This window comes from Aptenodytes forsteri, unplaced genomic scaffold, assembly GCF_000699145.1.
Source record: "Aptenodytes forsteri isolate BGI_AS27 unplaced genomic scaffold, ASM69914v1 Scaffold255, whole genome shotgun sequence".
Taxonomy (NCBI): domain Eukaryota; kingdom Metazoa; phylum Chordata; class Aves; order Sphenisciformes; family Spheniscidae; genus Aptenodytes; species Aptenodytes forsteri.
Window position 1 is genome coordinate 1,234,703 of NW_008794888.1, and position 16,642 is coordinate 1,251,344.

General features: G+C 36.6%; 1 protein-coding gene across 1 annotated transcript in view; it reads right to left on the reverse strand.

Annotated features, from left to right (window-relative positions):
- Window positions 1-16,642, reverse strand: part of SCN2A (sodium voltage-gated channel alpha subunit 2) — a 56,219-nt gene that overhangs the window by 19,953 nt on the left and 19,624 nt on the right. The window contains 6 exon segments of the mRNA XM_019470923.1: window positions 6,841-7,320; window positions 8,938-9,294; window positions 11,726-11,899; window positions 12,825-13,063; window positions 14,722-14,854; window positions 15,751-16,131. Coding sequence (XP_019326468.1) covers window positions 6,841-7,320; window positions 8,938-9,294; window positions 11,726-11,899; window positions 12,825-13,063; window positions 14,722-14,854; window positions 15,751-16,131 — 1,764 coding nt within the window.

Genomic DNA, 16,642 nt, shown 5'->3' on the forward strand with positions numbered 1-16,642 from the left:
TTATCTGAGAGTAGATGAACAGCTCTTAGTTTAACATTTTTAACAAAGCCTGAAATTTCATGATTGGCCAGGATGCCACTAATAGCTGTTGAAATCATAATTTAAGGGACTGAAGGAGCAAAGAGCAGAACAGACATAAGCAGGAAGATGGCGCCAAGAGAAACCACCATTTTGGTTTTGCTTTTAATTTCCTTTCCTCCCAAATACCTGTGAAAATGTTAAATAATGGAAATTATATTGTTTTCATTTTCTCAGTGCTCTGTGGCTGTCAGCATGAAAATGAGATGTTCTGTGATGTAAATGGCAATATTATATCCAAATTTATCCAGTCTTTTTCAGTACAGCTATATCACCTACAAAATCGACCAAGTGGCAAATATCATTGTCGTTCCACTGGTATAATTAAGTGGAATCTGGATGTCACTCTTTCTAGTGGTTATACAGTCAGGCATAATAACTATCAATTCAAAAAAACAGGTCACTGTAACTCAAAGCAAAAAAATTCTGTGATGATTATTGTTTGCAAATACTGCAGAAAAACAGGATCCCTAAATTATAGTCCACTCTGTACTTTATTGCTATTCACAATTCCTTTGATCTACTTATTTACGATCATTTGATAAATGAAAATATTTGCAAGAATGTTGGATGAAAGCAAAAACATCGTAAGTAGCAGTGGAAATATTTGCAAAATCACTCCCACTGGAAGCCACTTTAAAAGGCTTTTTAATTCACACAAGCAATAGTGAAAGGATATTTCTGAAGCAGAGCAAGGGACTGCTGTTTTTAAAGATTAATTAAGCAAACTCCAATTAACACTAATATTAACAACTTAATATCATTCGCTATGAATCACAGTATACCAATATGATGTGACCAATTCACAAACAATCGAAAGCCTAAATTATTCAGAGTATCAAAGGATTTTGAATAATGAGTATTTTTAAAATCAAAACATGACTTATCAGATAAATTATTCCTCACAAAATATAAGACAAAAAGCTATGCAATAAGTGTATTTTAACTCCAGGGATTTACCAAACTGAAAGCAGCATCATACAACTACAGTGTTGTAAATATTATGGTAATGTTTAGCAGGTGGGATGAAAATCATACTGAAGCTGGGGACCTTTTGGTCCAAAATCAGTAGCTTATTTACTAGACTGCTGAACTTTATTTATTACTGATAAGTTTAAGTTTCTCAGGGCAGACAATTTTAGATGTTTGGGGAGGTAGTCAATATGTGAGCATAAATCAAAGAGCTATGGTAAGACTGAATTGGGCCAGATCTTGCTATCAGTTTTCTCTTTGCACCTCTACACTTGTAAGTGTGGGCGTAAGTAAGAGCAGAACTGATCTCTGAATGTTTGACCAGCCAAATACCAGTTTTGTATGAGCTTTTTTAACCAAATGATGGTCACATGCTTTGACTGTGGAAATTAAATGAATTTCATGCTTAATGTTGCTTCAAGTACTGCATATTAATCTCCAAAATAACTAAATGCTTATACAAGTACTGAAGAAAAGAATTTCTAAGAAAAAAATTGTGAAAAATAAACATGACTAACATGAGTTTGCAAGTTACCTCCATTATAAGCTAAAATACAATAGTATGAAAGTTTTCGAAAACAGCTAGCAGCCTTTCATTATCAGCACAATTTACAGATGGACTTACATAAGCTTCTGATGAGAAATATAGCTTACATATTCTGGCTTCCTTCAAAAGGAAAGAAAACCCTTCAGAAATAAAATCCTGAACACTTTACCATCAAGACTGGGAAAGGTACACAGCATGCACTGCAAAATACTATTAAAATATCATGGAAAGTATAGCATCTGAATGACAGAAATATTGGGGCTGCCGATCTCGCCTGACCATGCTGTGATGCGAGTCCCGTGACTCAGCAGAGAGCAGCTGTGCATGTTTGTACTTTATTGCAATGAATGGGACAGGATCATAGCTGAAGAGCATGCAGGCCAGTCAATATCCGTTAAAAAGTGATTATATACTATATACATATAGATGTATAACTTGCTTAGGTAACCTGTGTAAAATTGGTGACACGATGCTCTGCCTCGCTAAAAGGCACCAGAGCTGCCCGCTTGACTGATCCAGCTTGGTTCTACTCCTGTGAGAAGTAAGAATGGTAGGAAATGAAGTTCAGGACACAGCACCTCTGCTTTTTTGCGCTGAATACTGCTTAAAGTAAAATATACATTATTAAGGTGTCTGCAACAGCATTAGGAGATCCCGTATTTTTCAAGGCATTTAAAAATATCTTGTAACTTGGTATATCTTGGTGTAATTACTAGCCTAAAAGTTACACTTACCATAAAAATCTAATTATTACACAGCTATACATGCACTACAAAATTTTCCATATAAACCATCCCCATAGTACTTAAGGACCTAAAAAGGAAAAATTATTTTTATAGCTTCTATGCTGGATAGCAGTAATGCAGCTCAGGTCCACGGACCTTTACACATAGGACAACAGACTCAGCACAGTGGCCCCATATTTTTTAATAGCCCTACTTCTATGGTAAAGTTTTATTTAGGATTTGTTCTCTAATTCCCTTATTACATTGTATTCCCCCACTACTATTCTTATGGACACAATGTTCTCATAATTAATACTGGTTTAGGTTTCAGGCAATTTTCTAGAAAATCCCTTGTAAATTCACACCTACTAGCATGTACAATATTATATGTATTGTTTCTAGAAAGGCATAACCTAGTTAATATTTCCATCCAAATACTGGAAAAGATGTATGTTATAATAAAGAATTCACCAAACATTAATATACTTAATTAAAACTTGCTACTAAATTATAATTACTTTGTAGAAATTCAGTTTATTACCCTATACCATAGCATGTGTATGCATGTGTATACATAGAGAAAAGCAAAAGCAAACAGACACACTCATTAGCATCTGGCTATCTTGTGCAAGTGTTCTCACAGTACATGGATGCCTAAGCTGCCTTTCATTTGGGATACTGCTAACTGAATGAGGCTTGGTGGCAGTTTCTAACTTCAGCTCTTTTAATTTGTGGTATAAGCAATGAAGTGACTGGCAGATCAACACTCGGCAACATCAGAATCATATAAATGGGATAACATGAGAGGGCAGAAATGTGAGGCACATTATGGCACGACAAAAAAGAGGAAGCCTTGAAGAAAAAACCATTTGTAGTCATTTTTTAAATTAAAAAAATGCGTTCTTTTTCTATGGATCATTTTCACGGCAAGAGTGTTGGTCCTGTGACTAATAAGCCATCACTCTTCTCTATATCAAAAGCCACGGTGGATAAGAATTATCTAGTGAAAACTAGGAACTAGGATTAAGATTAAAAAATGCACTTTTGTGATTAAAATCTATTTGAAATTTAGGCACTTAAATAACAAATATGCTCACAATGTCTTTGCTTAACTGCTGTGTCACTCTTGAAGGTGCATGAAATTTGTAACTGTTTCCCTTCAATTTTTCACCTTCAACTTCTGCAAGAGTAAGAAATTTTGGTCCTGAATATGCTCAGAAAAGTTTCAGGCTTGACCAGTCAAAACTGCCTGGCACTAGCTCATTCCTGACTGAATATGAATTTCTTTGTCTTATCACCTGATCAGTTTGCGGTTCCTGAAGCATGATTAACACACACATTTACAGGATTAAGTGCCTCCAAGAATGGAATGAGGACACTGTTTTCTTTTAAATATTGTCTCTGGGGGAGAAACACTTCCTTTTATGGTGGAAGCTTAATGACTGGAGCTCACATCTCAAATGTGGGATAATCCGCTTTAAAATTTTCCCTATAGGAATTAAAACCAATATTTTTGTCACCTTGTAGAATAACCCAGCTGGGGTCCTTCCATTGGGAAAAGGAAAGATTTGGCTAATGAAGACAGTCATACCATTCCGTTATACAAAGAAATAGATGCACCATTGTCATTGTGGTCATACTCAGTCCTGCTAACCATCAGCCTATAGGTTTGAATAAGGTACATCCTCCGTCTCTTCTATTGACATAATGCTCTTATGCAGTAAATGGTTAAAGATTGAGTGGACTACAAAAAGAAGCAAAAGGAAGAATGTTGGTGATCAGGGAATTCATATGGGAAATTCAGGTTTCAGTCCCTATTTCAAGGCAGTTTCTGCATTTTAGCCACTGACTATTGACTGTTAAGAAATTATAAACAGATTTTGTAGCAGGGAAAGATTTCTTTCTCAAAACAGATGCCTTAATCATTAGGCACTACCAAAAGTCATGTTCCTTCTTACTACCACTGTTCAGTGAATCACAAATCATTTTCTGCACAACAATTGTAGCTTCAGCATAAGAAATGGAAAATACTCCACTAGTACAGAACAGTCCTGTGATTACATTTTTAAAAACAGACTTCAGCAGCTAATTAATCTAATAATCACTAATGACAATGTTTAAATTACCTATTTCTCAGTCATTTTATTGACATATAGTATTTAAATTAGTAGAATCCAATTACATTTCCAAATTACTTTTTGCAGAGAAGTTGCCAATTAAAAATAATCAGAGCTATAATCTATTTTGATAAAACTTCAGTCAATATGTACATAACTTCACAACCTTTAAAAAAGAACAAGCACAGGAAAAGCATATAGGACAATTTAAAACATGGTTTACTACTACCATAAGTAGTGGTAGTATCAGAATCAGTAACATTATCAGAATTAATCTGATATGGGTGGGAGCTCAAAATAAGAAGCGAAGAGAGTTTTCCTGAGTGCATACTTCTGATTGTACTGGGACTTCACAGTCAACATCTCAGACTGTACCTGTGTCAGAAGATTTTCTTTTAGTGTCATTCATACAGTAATATCATCTGAAGCATCATTCCCAGTTACAATATATCTGCAGAATAAACTAACAGTATCTTCTTCACAGTTTCCAATTGAGGAATTTGGAATGTTTTATGAAAAATGATATGTTTAGGTCGACAGTACCCTTTAAACTGAGAGAAATACTATACTAACTTTACAGACAAATACAGAATGACAGATAGGTATTTGTTACTCCACCAAGATCGCAATAAATATTTTGTGATGAAGAAATCCAAAGTATTCTGTTTCCTAGTACTGAACTTTAACTTAAGACACTTTATTCCCAAACTTTCAGTACATCCTCTGGCTATCACTAGTTGCTACGCAGGGAAAAGGCTGAAAGTGATAGATGGACTTTAACATGATTAGCGGGAAAAAAAGAACAAACTCAGAAGGACCAGGCCTGTACCAAGAAACTATGTGATTTACAAAAAGACAGAAAAATAGCCTGTGCCATTACTGTCATATGCAATCATTATGGATGATCTCATGATGATCTCACTGACAGGTGGAATTTAACCAGATTAGCAGTAGAATTTGCTGCTCCTTTGGCAGCAGTAAATTTTGAAACAGTTAACAATGGGACAATAGAACAATGGAACAGCAGAAGAATGGAAGGACAGAACAATGCACTAGCCCTGTGTGGTGTAAAGGTGCCTGAAGAAGATTCCCTTTCTTATCCTATGTACAAAGATAGAATAGAATCAACCAAAATCCTACATTCAGACCACAAAACTTTCATATAATTGCCCTCTTCTTTACACAGAAAAATTAAAGGTTAAACTACAACAACTTCTGCTTTGTTCTACACCCAAGTCATGGTTTTGGAAAGTAAGATAAATACTCATACAAACAATCTGCAAAAAAGAAATATTTGTAAAAGAACAATAAAGACATTTCTGATAAGAAACAAGAAAGTATGACTAAATGCGTGATGCAGTCTGTACAAAAAAGGATCTCAGGGTGAGAGTTACTAGAATCTTACCCATATTTATACCCGCAGATTCAAGCGCGAGGAAATCGCTTATGAAAACTTTTATGTTAGTTTATGTCTACATTGTAGCATGCAGCACAGTTCAAAAATACCCATGCTAATTCTGAATGAACTAGCATCAGTACTAAGCATAGCATAGACTTACTCCACTTGAGGTGGTGTGCCTCCACCATGTACAATTGTGCAGGACAGAGCACTGGGTTAACACAATAATAATGGCTTCGGCATCCACTATAACTCACTAAGTGCTAGCTCGGATTTGTCCATTTGGCACCACATTGTGCCAGAAAGAGGTACATTTTATTATGGTCACAGTAGGTAACAGATTCAAGTATCTTAAAGCTTTAAAAATGACAATGGGTAGCCATATGAAAAGATCTTATATTGAGATATAAAGCTTCATAACTTTTTTACCATAAGGCCATTATTTCACTTCTTCAGTGGTTCTGCTACTATCAGACGGATTATTAGTGATTTATATGGAATCATTTAGTGATGCTGGTCCAGTATTCAAATGTACTTATGATGCATCTAAATGTATTTTGACTATATCAAAAAGGTCAAAAGCATCAGAATGAACGTTAATTTGACAGGAGGCACTCCAGAAAGCAGACAAACGAGTAAATAAACTGCACTGATGAAATAAGCATGGAGAAACTTGCACAACCCCCCCACATTTTGTAAGACTTTTGGTATCCAGGGTTATTAAATTGGTTCATTTTTTTGTTAATGATTTAACTAAATAACACAGAAAAAAAGTAATAATTTTCTAAAAAATTGTCTTATGCATCTTGATTATTACTGTAAATGCAATACTGTACTACCACCTCATTCAAAACCCGCAACCTTACACCAATTTACCTTAAATACCATTATAAATTTGTATACACTGTTATACAGAAATTAAATAGAGATTTGAATTCAACACTAGTAACCTTAGGAAAAAAAGAAAAGCATCAGGTATTTTAAATATAGAAATAGTCTTACCTCTTTGCTTTCTTCCAGGTCTGACTCACTGCTGAACTCCTCTGTATTTAAATTTTCAAAATCTGATTCCCCGACAGCAATTGGCACTGTCACAGTGAGACTTGGATTGTTTATGAATGACATGTAATCACTTTCATCAACAACATATTTTTCCACGCTGCTGCCTATGCCACTGGTAGTTCCATTCCCGTCTTTAAGATAGGCAAGGTTTTTACCTATTTCTACTATTGTGTGGTTGGAAATACAGCTGTCTTTTTTGTTGTTTAGGTCTTCAAGAGGTTTGATTTCATCTAAAACTTTCTGCTTTCTAACAAAGGCTTTTTGGATGAATTCACGCACTTTTCTCTTCACATAATCTATGCCTTTCTGAATCCTTGCCACAGCAATCTGTAGATTGTTCATTTCATTATCATCATCTGTAGCAGCAAGGTTGTCTGAACTAAATGAGCTCAGCAGCAAGGCCAAAAAGAGGTTGAGTACCTAAAAGACAGTAAGGAGAAAATATACTGGATCTCTTATTTTTAAGTCATAAAAGTAATTCCATTATGGGTTGTTCAATATGACATAAACTTTATTTCACAGCTAGCACTTTATTTCAACCCACCTTCCCGCTATTCTTTCCAGTCCATAATCCCTGTCCCCCATATTTCATTATAACTTGCCAAAAACATTTTTAGCTTGTTTAACTTGACTAATATAGGTGAAAATCAGAGCTGTTCCTTGACTTTCTCCTCCATGCTGGAAGTAGTGCAGGTCTGCTCCTTTGACATAAGGAGGCAGGATACAACGTGATGTAATAATTTATGCAAGCTACATTTGCTGTAGTGTTCATAGGCGAGGGGAATGCAGGCAGACTCCAGTCTTCTACATTTCAACAGACAATAGTTTCAGTGTCTCTAATTCAGAATATAATAAACTTATATATTTGCCAAGAATATATCAGTCTATTTTTATTTTGGGCAGGAAAATTAGCTAAGAGATAAAGAGTCCACAGATGTGATACACCTCAATTTTAGGAAACTATTTCAAATTTTCTTGCATGACATTTTACAAACATACAAGAAAAATTTGGACTACATATAATTATGACAGACTATGTGCAAAACTGATTAAAAATCATATTTAAATTATATTTGTCATTTCTTCCTGTTCAAACTTGCAGATTATTTTAGAATACCACAGGAGTCTCACATTAGTCTGGTTAAACTTGGTATTTATGCCTGTGGATAAGCATATTTATAAAATTTGTGGATGATACCAAAAAGAGAAGGGATGCTAGCAGTCAACAAGAAAGAACTACAATTAGGCATAACCATAAGCATGGTAAATTGGTGAAATGATTAAAAATCAATATGGCATTTAATTCTGAAGTGCTAGTGTGGAAATGTTGGTTATGAAAAATGAAAAGTACATATACAGAAGGTGTGAAAACTGGCAAGGTGGAAGCACTGCAGAAAAGGGCATATAGGCTGCATCAGGAAAGCAATGCTGGTACAGAAATTTCAGGTGTCATTTGGGGATGTATCACAAGGAATGTTGGGTGTAAGACATGGAAGTAAATTATTCCACATCGTTTAGTACTTGTGTCTCTATCCAAAATGCTGCTTGGGAGGAATTCAGAGGCCAGTAGCAAAAGGGATAAGTAGTTTAGAAATCATCACCTATGAGAAAAAATTGAACAGCTAGGCTTATTTTGTTTCAGAAAGAAAAGACTGAAAGTGGAAACAGTAAGCCTTTAAGTAATATAAATGTTGTCATGAAGACCAACTGTTTTGCATCACTATTGAGACCAGTCAGTTTAATTGGCTGTAAAAGGTGATTTAAGTTAGACGTTTTTTTAAAAGGCATTTTTAACTATAAGCATAATTCAGCACTGATCTTACTAAAGAGGTTATAAACTTACTGAAGATTTAAAAGAAAAGGTAGACAAACATTTTTCATAAATGATCAGGGTATATTTGAACCTGGTTTAGAGAAAAGGCAAATGAATTACATGATCTCCTAAAGTCCTTCTCCAGTCTTCATCTCTGATTTCTAAATCATTAAAAATAGGAAATACATTCTAATAGTTTTAAAAAATCCCCACTGATTACGTACCACTAGGTTCCCAATCACCATGACCATCATGAAGACCGTAAGGCACATAGTTTGGCCTGCAACCTCCATGCAGTCCCACATCGTTTCTATCCATTCTCCACACAGCACTCGGAACACAATCAAGAAAGAGTGGAAAAAGTCATGCATGTGCCAGCGTGGAAGTTCACAGTCGCTAGAGATCTTGCAGACACATTCCTTGTAGCTTTTCCCAAACAGCTGCATCCCAACCACAGCGAAAATGAACACAATGATGGCCAGCACCAGGGTCAGATTACCCAAAGCCCCCACTGAGTTGCCAATAATCTTAATCAGCATATTTAGAGTTGGCCAAGATTTTGCCAATTTTGAAAACTCAAGCTGCAAAACAGAATAATAGTACACAGTTACTCATTTTACTAATTGTAATGAAATTATTACCATACATTTCATATTTCAGTTACCCTGCGTCTAAATCATGTCTTATGTAACCTTTAAAAACTTTAGTTACAAAATTTATGTTTCCAGTTCTTTGTACAATACTAGACATCAGCAGTCTTAAGTCCTGATTCAAGTAATAAGAAGTCAAAAACACTGTCTCTATGCTCATTTCAATTACATTGCAATTATCACAAAGTCTCCAGTTCAGACTTTTCCTCTTTTGGTGACTTTAGATATCTATAAACAAGTTGTACTTGTTAGACAAGTTGGACAAAACAGTCTTTCTCCTTTAGTTAACTCTAAGAGAATATTACTAAAAATAAACCAGCACATATGAAATGTGATCAGTTTAACAGGATTGTAACTGTACAGACACTTCCAGATCTCGTTCATCTTAACTGGCAGAGAGATGGAAGAAATGGTTTTCCTAGAAAGAGAAACAAGCTAGAGTTGTTAATGACAGGCATACAAGTTACTCGCAAGTATCTTTAACAATATGTTTTCTGTCATTTAAAATAAGTGTAACATGTCTTACAAAGTTTGTTGTACAACATTGAGAAAAACAGACAAAGGAAAGTGTTATATTAAAGTACAACTTGAAACAGACAAAAATGAAATTGTTTGGAAAGATACAGCATGCGTTCAGACAATTGAAAAAGAAGAATACTAAAAGGAATCTAAATCTAAATATTATTTCATCGGATGAGACGTAAATAAAATATACAGATGAAAAGTTAAAACCAGAATTCTATTACTGAGGTAGAAGTCAATCCAGACAGATATTAGACTTTAGGCAAAATGCAATACAATGCTATACAGAGAACCAGCAAATGGACGAATTTAAACCCCCTCTTTTTTTAAAGGGGGTTTATTTAAATAAAAGTTAAATATTTTTTTCTTTATTTAAGGCAAAAGTTGAGCTTGATGACTAGGAACTCTAGTTTCATGTCTCTTATTGTGTAGGCCTTTTCAGAAGAGGATTTGAACATCAACTTGTATGCTAGCCGTCTTCAGCAAGACCAAGGTTTTTCAGGTTCCTATTCATGACAGAGATATCTATCCCTGCCGAGAAGGACTTGGGGGTACTGGTGGATGAAAAGCTGGACATAAGCCAGCAATGGGCACTCGCAGCCCAGAAGGCCAATCGTATCCTGGGCTGCATCCAAAGAAGCGTGGCCAGCAGGTTGAGGGGGGTGATTCTCCCCCTCTACTCTGCTCTGGTGAGACCCCACCTGGAGTACTGCATCCAGCTCTGGAGCCCTCAGCATAAGAAAGGCATGGACCTGTTGGAGTGGGTCCAGAGGAGGGTCACGAAAATGATCAGGGGGATGGAACACCTCTCCTGTGAAGAAAGGCTGAGAGAGTTGGCGTTGTTCAGCCTAGAGAAGAGAAGGCTTCGGGGAGACCTTCTTGCAGCCTATCAGTACTTAAAAGGGGGCTTATAAAAAAGATGGCGGCAGACTTTTTAGCAGGGCCTGTTGTGAGAGGACAAGGGGGAATGGCTTTAAACTAAAGGGGGGTAGATTTAGACTAGATATAAGGAAGACTTTTTTACCCTGGCGGTGGTGAAACACTGGCACAGGTTGCCCAGAGAGGTGGTGGATGCCCCATCCCTGGAAACATTCAAGGTCAGGTTGGACAGGGCTCTGAGCAACCTGATCTAGTTGAAGATGTCCCTGCCCACGGCAGGGGGGTTGGACTAGATGACCTTTAGAGGACCCTTCCAACCCAAACTATTCTATGATTCTATGATCTAATAACAGATACTGTAGTGACTTCCAAACAGAAAAGCTGTTAGACAGCGGATGGACCCTTGCACAGGATGGTAAGGAGAAGGCTGGTAGTGATGAAAAATCCCTATCCAAAGAAAAATCTTAACATTGCTCTCTTCTAAAACTAACCATGTAAGCAAACTGGTAATGGAAGCCTATCAGCTAAACCCCCCCCCCCCCCCCCTGCCAATAAACTTTTATTAACTAATCCATTATTTACTAAGTGATTTACTAATCTTCAGTCACAGGTAGAGAGGGCCTGTGACTCTTGCATTTTTTATTCCCTCATCTAGGGAGAAAAAGACTCTAAGAGATACTACTATTAAAAAAGTTAATCCTTAAAGCACGCTCACTGCAAGAACAGAATTGATGTTGACAATGTCTTGAAGAAGAAATAGATGTTACTAAGATAATATGTAAACCAAACTTGACATAATAGATACATGCCATCTAGTGGGTATGCAATTTAGTATTTTGTAAGTTCTTATGAAAAGATCTTCTGTCTTAGCCAAATATGTAACGTACAAATGAAAAATGCACAACATACATGCACAAATACAAAACATAACATAGAAACATATTTTATTTAGTATATTTACCAATCGGAATGATCGAAGGACAGATAATCCTTCTACATTTGCAAGGCCAAGCTCCATTAAACTAAGACTCACAATAAAACCAACAAAAATATTCCAGCCCTCTTGGAAATAATAATAAGGATCCATGGCAATTATCTTGAGAAACATTTCTGCTGTGAAAATTCCAGTAAACACCTGCAAGGAAAATACAGTTTCTTACTCCAGTTTAATGAGAAAATATTAAAAAAATAAAACTAATGGTATCAACTTTGGTAAGTTATATCTTCAGCAAGCAATCCATGATAAATCTGAATAGCTTCTCTATATTGCCATACATTGGGGTTAGGAATTAAATTCAGATCTGAAGCTTACATATGCATCACAATGTTTGGTTTCCAAAGAAAAAGAGGTAAATGGGAAAAATATGGTTTTATCTAGCCGCTAATATGCATGTATAAATACCAACACACAGAATCGCTTCTGATTTTAATGCTCAGTTTTTCCTCCTTAGATCTCATCTTTGCCCTTGGGATCTTTTTGCTTCCAGGGATAAAGATAAGTTTATGAGAGGGACAATTATTTTATTAAGAAAAAAAATTATACTGAAAGTTGAGCAGAACTATTCTTCTTCAGGACAACCTGTGGAAGGCACTGTCATGCTATTTCACCATTTCCCGTGGAGTTGCAGTATATCTGCCATGCTTATTGGGTCTTTCCCCTCTACAATTCCTTGAACACCCAGGACCTCAGGAGGTGCTGGTGAGGAGCGGAACAGGTGTTGGAATGGAACTGAAAGTTCTTATGATTTGTAAGTATCCATCCAAGAAAAAATATTAGATAAATTCCTTTAACCAGCTTCAATGACAGAAGCTGAAGGTTTTAAAAATCAAAATGCACGTTGACCCAATAAATCTTACTATCTTTTGCTCCATAAAGCAAGAGTGGCAAAACCCACACATGTCAACAAAGAAGGATTCAGTACAGCTTAAATTTCAATTCAACCATCCCAAGCCTATAAATATGCAGTCAACATTTTCTTTTAAACATATTTACATAGGTCACGGAAGAATTATTTAAGAAAAATGCATTTGACATACATGGTACATCACGAAAGACTTACAAGGTTTCCTACTGAAAGCACACCACTAAACTGTTCTGTCATTGGATAGTGCTCCATGGCCATGAACAGGGTGTTGAGGACAATGCAGATAGTAATGGCCAGATCAACAAATGGGTCCATCACAATCAAATTTACAATATGTTTGACTTTCAGCCAGGGAGTACAGCAGTCCCATATCAAGCAAGTGTTAGCAAATTTGTACCAGCATGGTGGGCATTTCTGTCTGGATTCTTCCAGTTCTAGAGAGAAAAATGAAAATAACATTTTAAACATACTTCTCTATTGCAGTATCACCTGGGTATTTCCTTGAGGCCTAAATGCTGTTTTCCAAGGTACTGTTGATAAACTGTGTTGATATTGTAGACCTTTTGAAACCAAAGCTACTGTCAGTCAAAAGAAATTACAATTTAAAATAATCATCTGTCCCACTATGTTTTAAATTTGTTGTAAAAAGAATACTAAATATTCAATAGATAAAATAACCATTGACAAGCAAATGCTACATAGGATGCAAAATAGAAATTTGTCTCAGAAATCTGGCACACAGGCTGGGTGATGAGTGGATTGAAAGCAGCCCTGCCGAGAAAGACTTGCGGGTATTGGTGGATGAAAAAGTGAGTATGAGCCGGCAATATGTGCTCACAGCCCAGAAGGCCAATCGTATCCTGGGCTGCATCAAAAGAAGCGTGGCCAGCAGGTCGAGGGAGGTGATTCTCCCCCTCTACTCTGCTCTGGTGAGACCCCACCTGGAGTACTGCGTTCAGCTCTGGGGTCACCAGCATAAGACAGACATGGACCTGTAAGAGTGGGTCCAGAGGAGATGATCAGGGGGCTGGAGCACCTCCCATATGAGGACAGGCTGAGAGAGTTGGGGTTTTTTAGCCTAGAGAAGAGAAGGCTCTGGGGAGACCTTATAGCAGCTTTCCAGTACTTAAAGGGGGCCTACAGGAAAGATGGGGAGGGATTCCTTATTAGGGAGTGTAGTGATAAGATGAGGGGTAATGGTTTTAAACTGAAAGAGGGTAGATTTAGATTAGATATTAGGAAGAAATTCTTTACTGTGAGGGTGGTGAGGCACTGGAACAGATTGCCCAGAGAAGTTGTGGACGCCCCATCCCTGGAAGTGTTCAAGGCCAGGTTGGGTGGGGCTTTGAGCAACCTGGTCTAGTGGAAGGTGCCCCTGCCCCTGGCAGTGGGGGTGGAACTAGATGATCTTTAAGGTCCCTTCCAACTCAAACCATTCTATGATTCTATACATAGAATGAATAAAATATTTAAAATTTTCCTCATGAAAGATAAACATTTAGAACAAACCTGAAGTCAGACAACTATTTAGACAGTATTATGGTCCATATGTGCAAAACTGCTCATTATTACCTTCCAATTTGCTATTTTGGGCATAGTCATTTAAGCCTCAAAGTAATGTTTTGCCCTTTCTTACAAGTAGTTGCTTAATTCCATGATTCAGATTCATTGTATTTAGCCTTACAGAAAGAACAATGTGATCCTTCCTTTGTGAAACAGCACGTCTGGTGAATCGGTAGAAGGGAATTGTTCTACTGCAAGAAGCATAGCCGTTTCAGTAATCTAAAAAGAGCTTTTACCCTGAAACATAACTTCTCTAGAGAAACACTGCATTTCTGCAGATTCTGCAGATCAATTGCTTTCTGCTTGCATTTAACTTTGAAGTTTGCTGCTTCCGCCTCAAACCTATTAGTATATTGAAAGCTTGACTGCTTTTCCAAATATATCAGTCCATCTTTAAAAAAAAATACTCATCTTGCCTGTACCCTTTAGGCTGAAATAGTTGCCTTAAAACAATACTACTACTACTTAATGTATCATACGTTTAATAGCACTTTATGGCATTGTCATACAAAAATTCTGTGTTACATACCTTCCATTGTGTTTGTAAGCATGCTGGCTATACTCATTGCTCTTTGCCTTGCACTAGGATCTGTTAGGTAGTCCATAGGAACATGATAAGAACTAGACCGTCTCTTTCTTAAGTCAGTTTCAGTAGTAGTGCCCTGAAAATAAAACACTGATAAAATAGCCTATTGATTGTTCATTTAATAACACTGTAAATTATTATAAAAGTATAATGGTTTAAAACACACTTCTGTCCTGCACCATGCTCCATTTATGTCATGGTTTTGCAGTAGACTAATGTATGCCTAACTTTGTATATAGCAAATAGTCAAATACATCAGTAGGATTGCTCTTGTGCTTAAAGAATATGTTTTTAAGTATTTTGCTGAAACAGGGCTGAGACATTAAAACAAATTTTAGACTATAAACAGTTTTTAGACAAAAAAAAGTTCCACAATGCTTGTCAATGAGCTCTGCTGTAAATATCTCTCTAATTAGGCAGTGAAGTCCTTTTCTAAACATGAAAATGCACAGCCCACAGAGCTAGCAGTAAAAGCAGAAAGGGGAAGTTTATTTTCTTAAGAACCCCTAGAAACATTAACTATGTGACAGGAACACTATCACAACCCATGTAAATTGTACTATCAGTGTTACATCAAAAGTTTCATATATGGTCAGCGGGAAGTTAAATACTCATTTAATATATTCCATTAAGTAAATATAATAAATTTATAATTTTTTTTTCATTTTGATATCCCATCTGATATACAAATACAGAATCTTCCAGTTAAGTCTTCAGTTAGCATAATGAATCAATGGGTATAAGACTACACATACTATATCTATTCAATGGTTTGCTATGCTGTTCTGTTAATTCCCAGTAAATTAGCATATATTTTCAGTTTCTACTTTAGCTTATAACTGGAATATATGAAAGGAGCATTCACAGCTTGGCCAGAAAGGGAATCATTCCCAAGTGACTAAATTTTGTAGAAACGGTAGCTGATCATACAGGGAGAGGACATCATGCCTGAGCTATTGCAGACTTCCTTACATTGCTAGCAGTGGCTGCTTTATCAATCATCACCTCTGGCAGAAGCTGTCCAGTAGGTGACGTCAGAGCTGGCGGCCCACCAACTAAAGAAACTACTCCATTGCAATCCACAGTGCTGTGCATCTTCCCATTTGCTGGAAGTGGAGGTACTGTCCTGGATGACCTACTGGCCTGACTAATGTTACTGTTGCGCCGTTCACCATGTCTATGAGGAACAAAGAGAGAATCTCTTCTGCTCTCATTGTCTTCAAAAGTGCTGTGCTCATCATCAGCAAAGTCATTTTCTGATCCTACATCCTTTGCTCGACCTCTGAAGCTGAAAAGACTTGTTCTGCTGTTGCGCCTTGGGGAAAACAGGGAGCCACGAATGCTCAGCAAAGACTGTAGGCAAATAAAAACAATGATTATCAGATGAAAATCCTTTTAAATATAATGTTTTCATACAGGGGAAAAAACCCACAGTGTTAATATGTCTTAAAGGGTAAGGTCATCTACAAAGAAATGAACTGGTACAGCCCCCCCCAATACACTCCCTTTTGGATAGTAAACAAAGAGCACGTAAGTGACAGACAAAGACTAGTTATTTTACTACTTTGGATATATGAAATCAATTGGTTTAATTAGAGTAAAAGAAACTGCTTGACAGAATTGTTTCCTCTGCCATTCTGCCTGTTTTATTACCAACTGTTCATAAACTGAATAAGCACATCTAGACACTATTTACCCCAGGTTGGCATTAGTCTGACAGGCTGAGTAAGTAAAATTTTAGGCAAATTTCCTGTGACTCAGTCTGCACACAGAGGTAGCTCCCAAATACTGCCTAGTTTAAAAAACATACATATTTTTTCGGATACTAGTCAAGTAGGCCACAATAAGGTTTTTATTTCTTTTT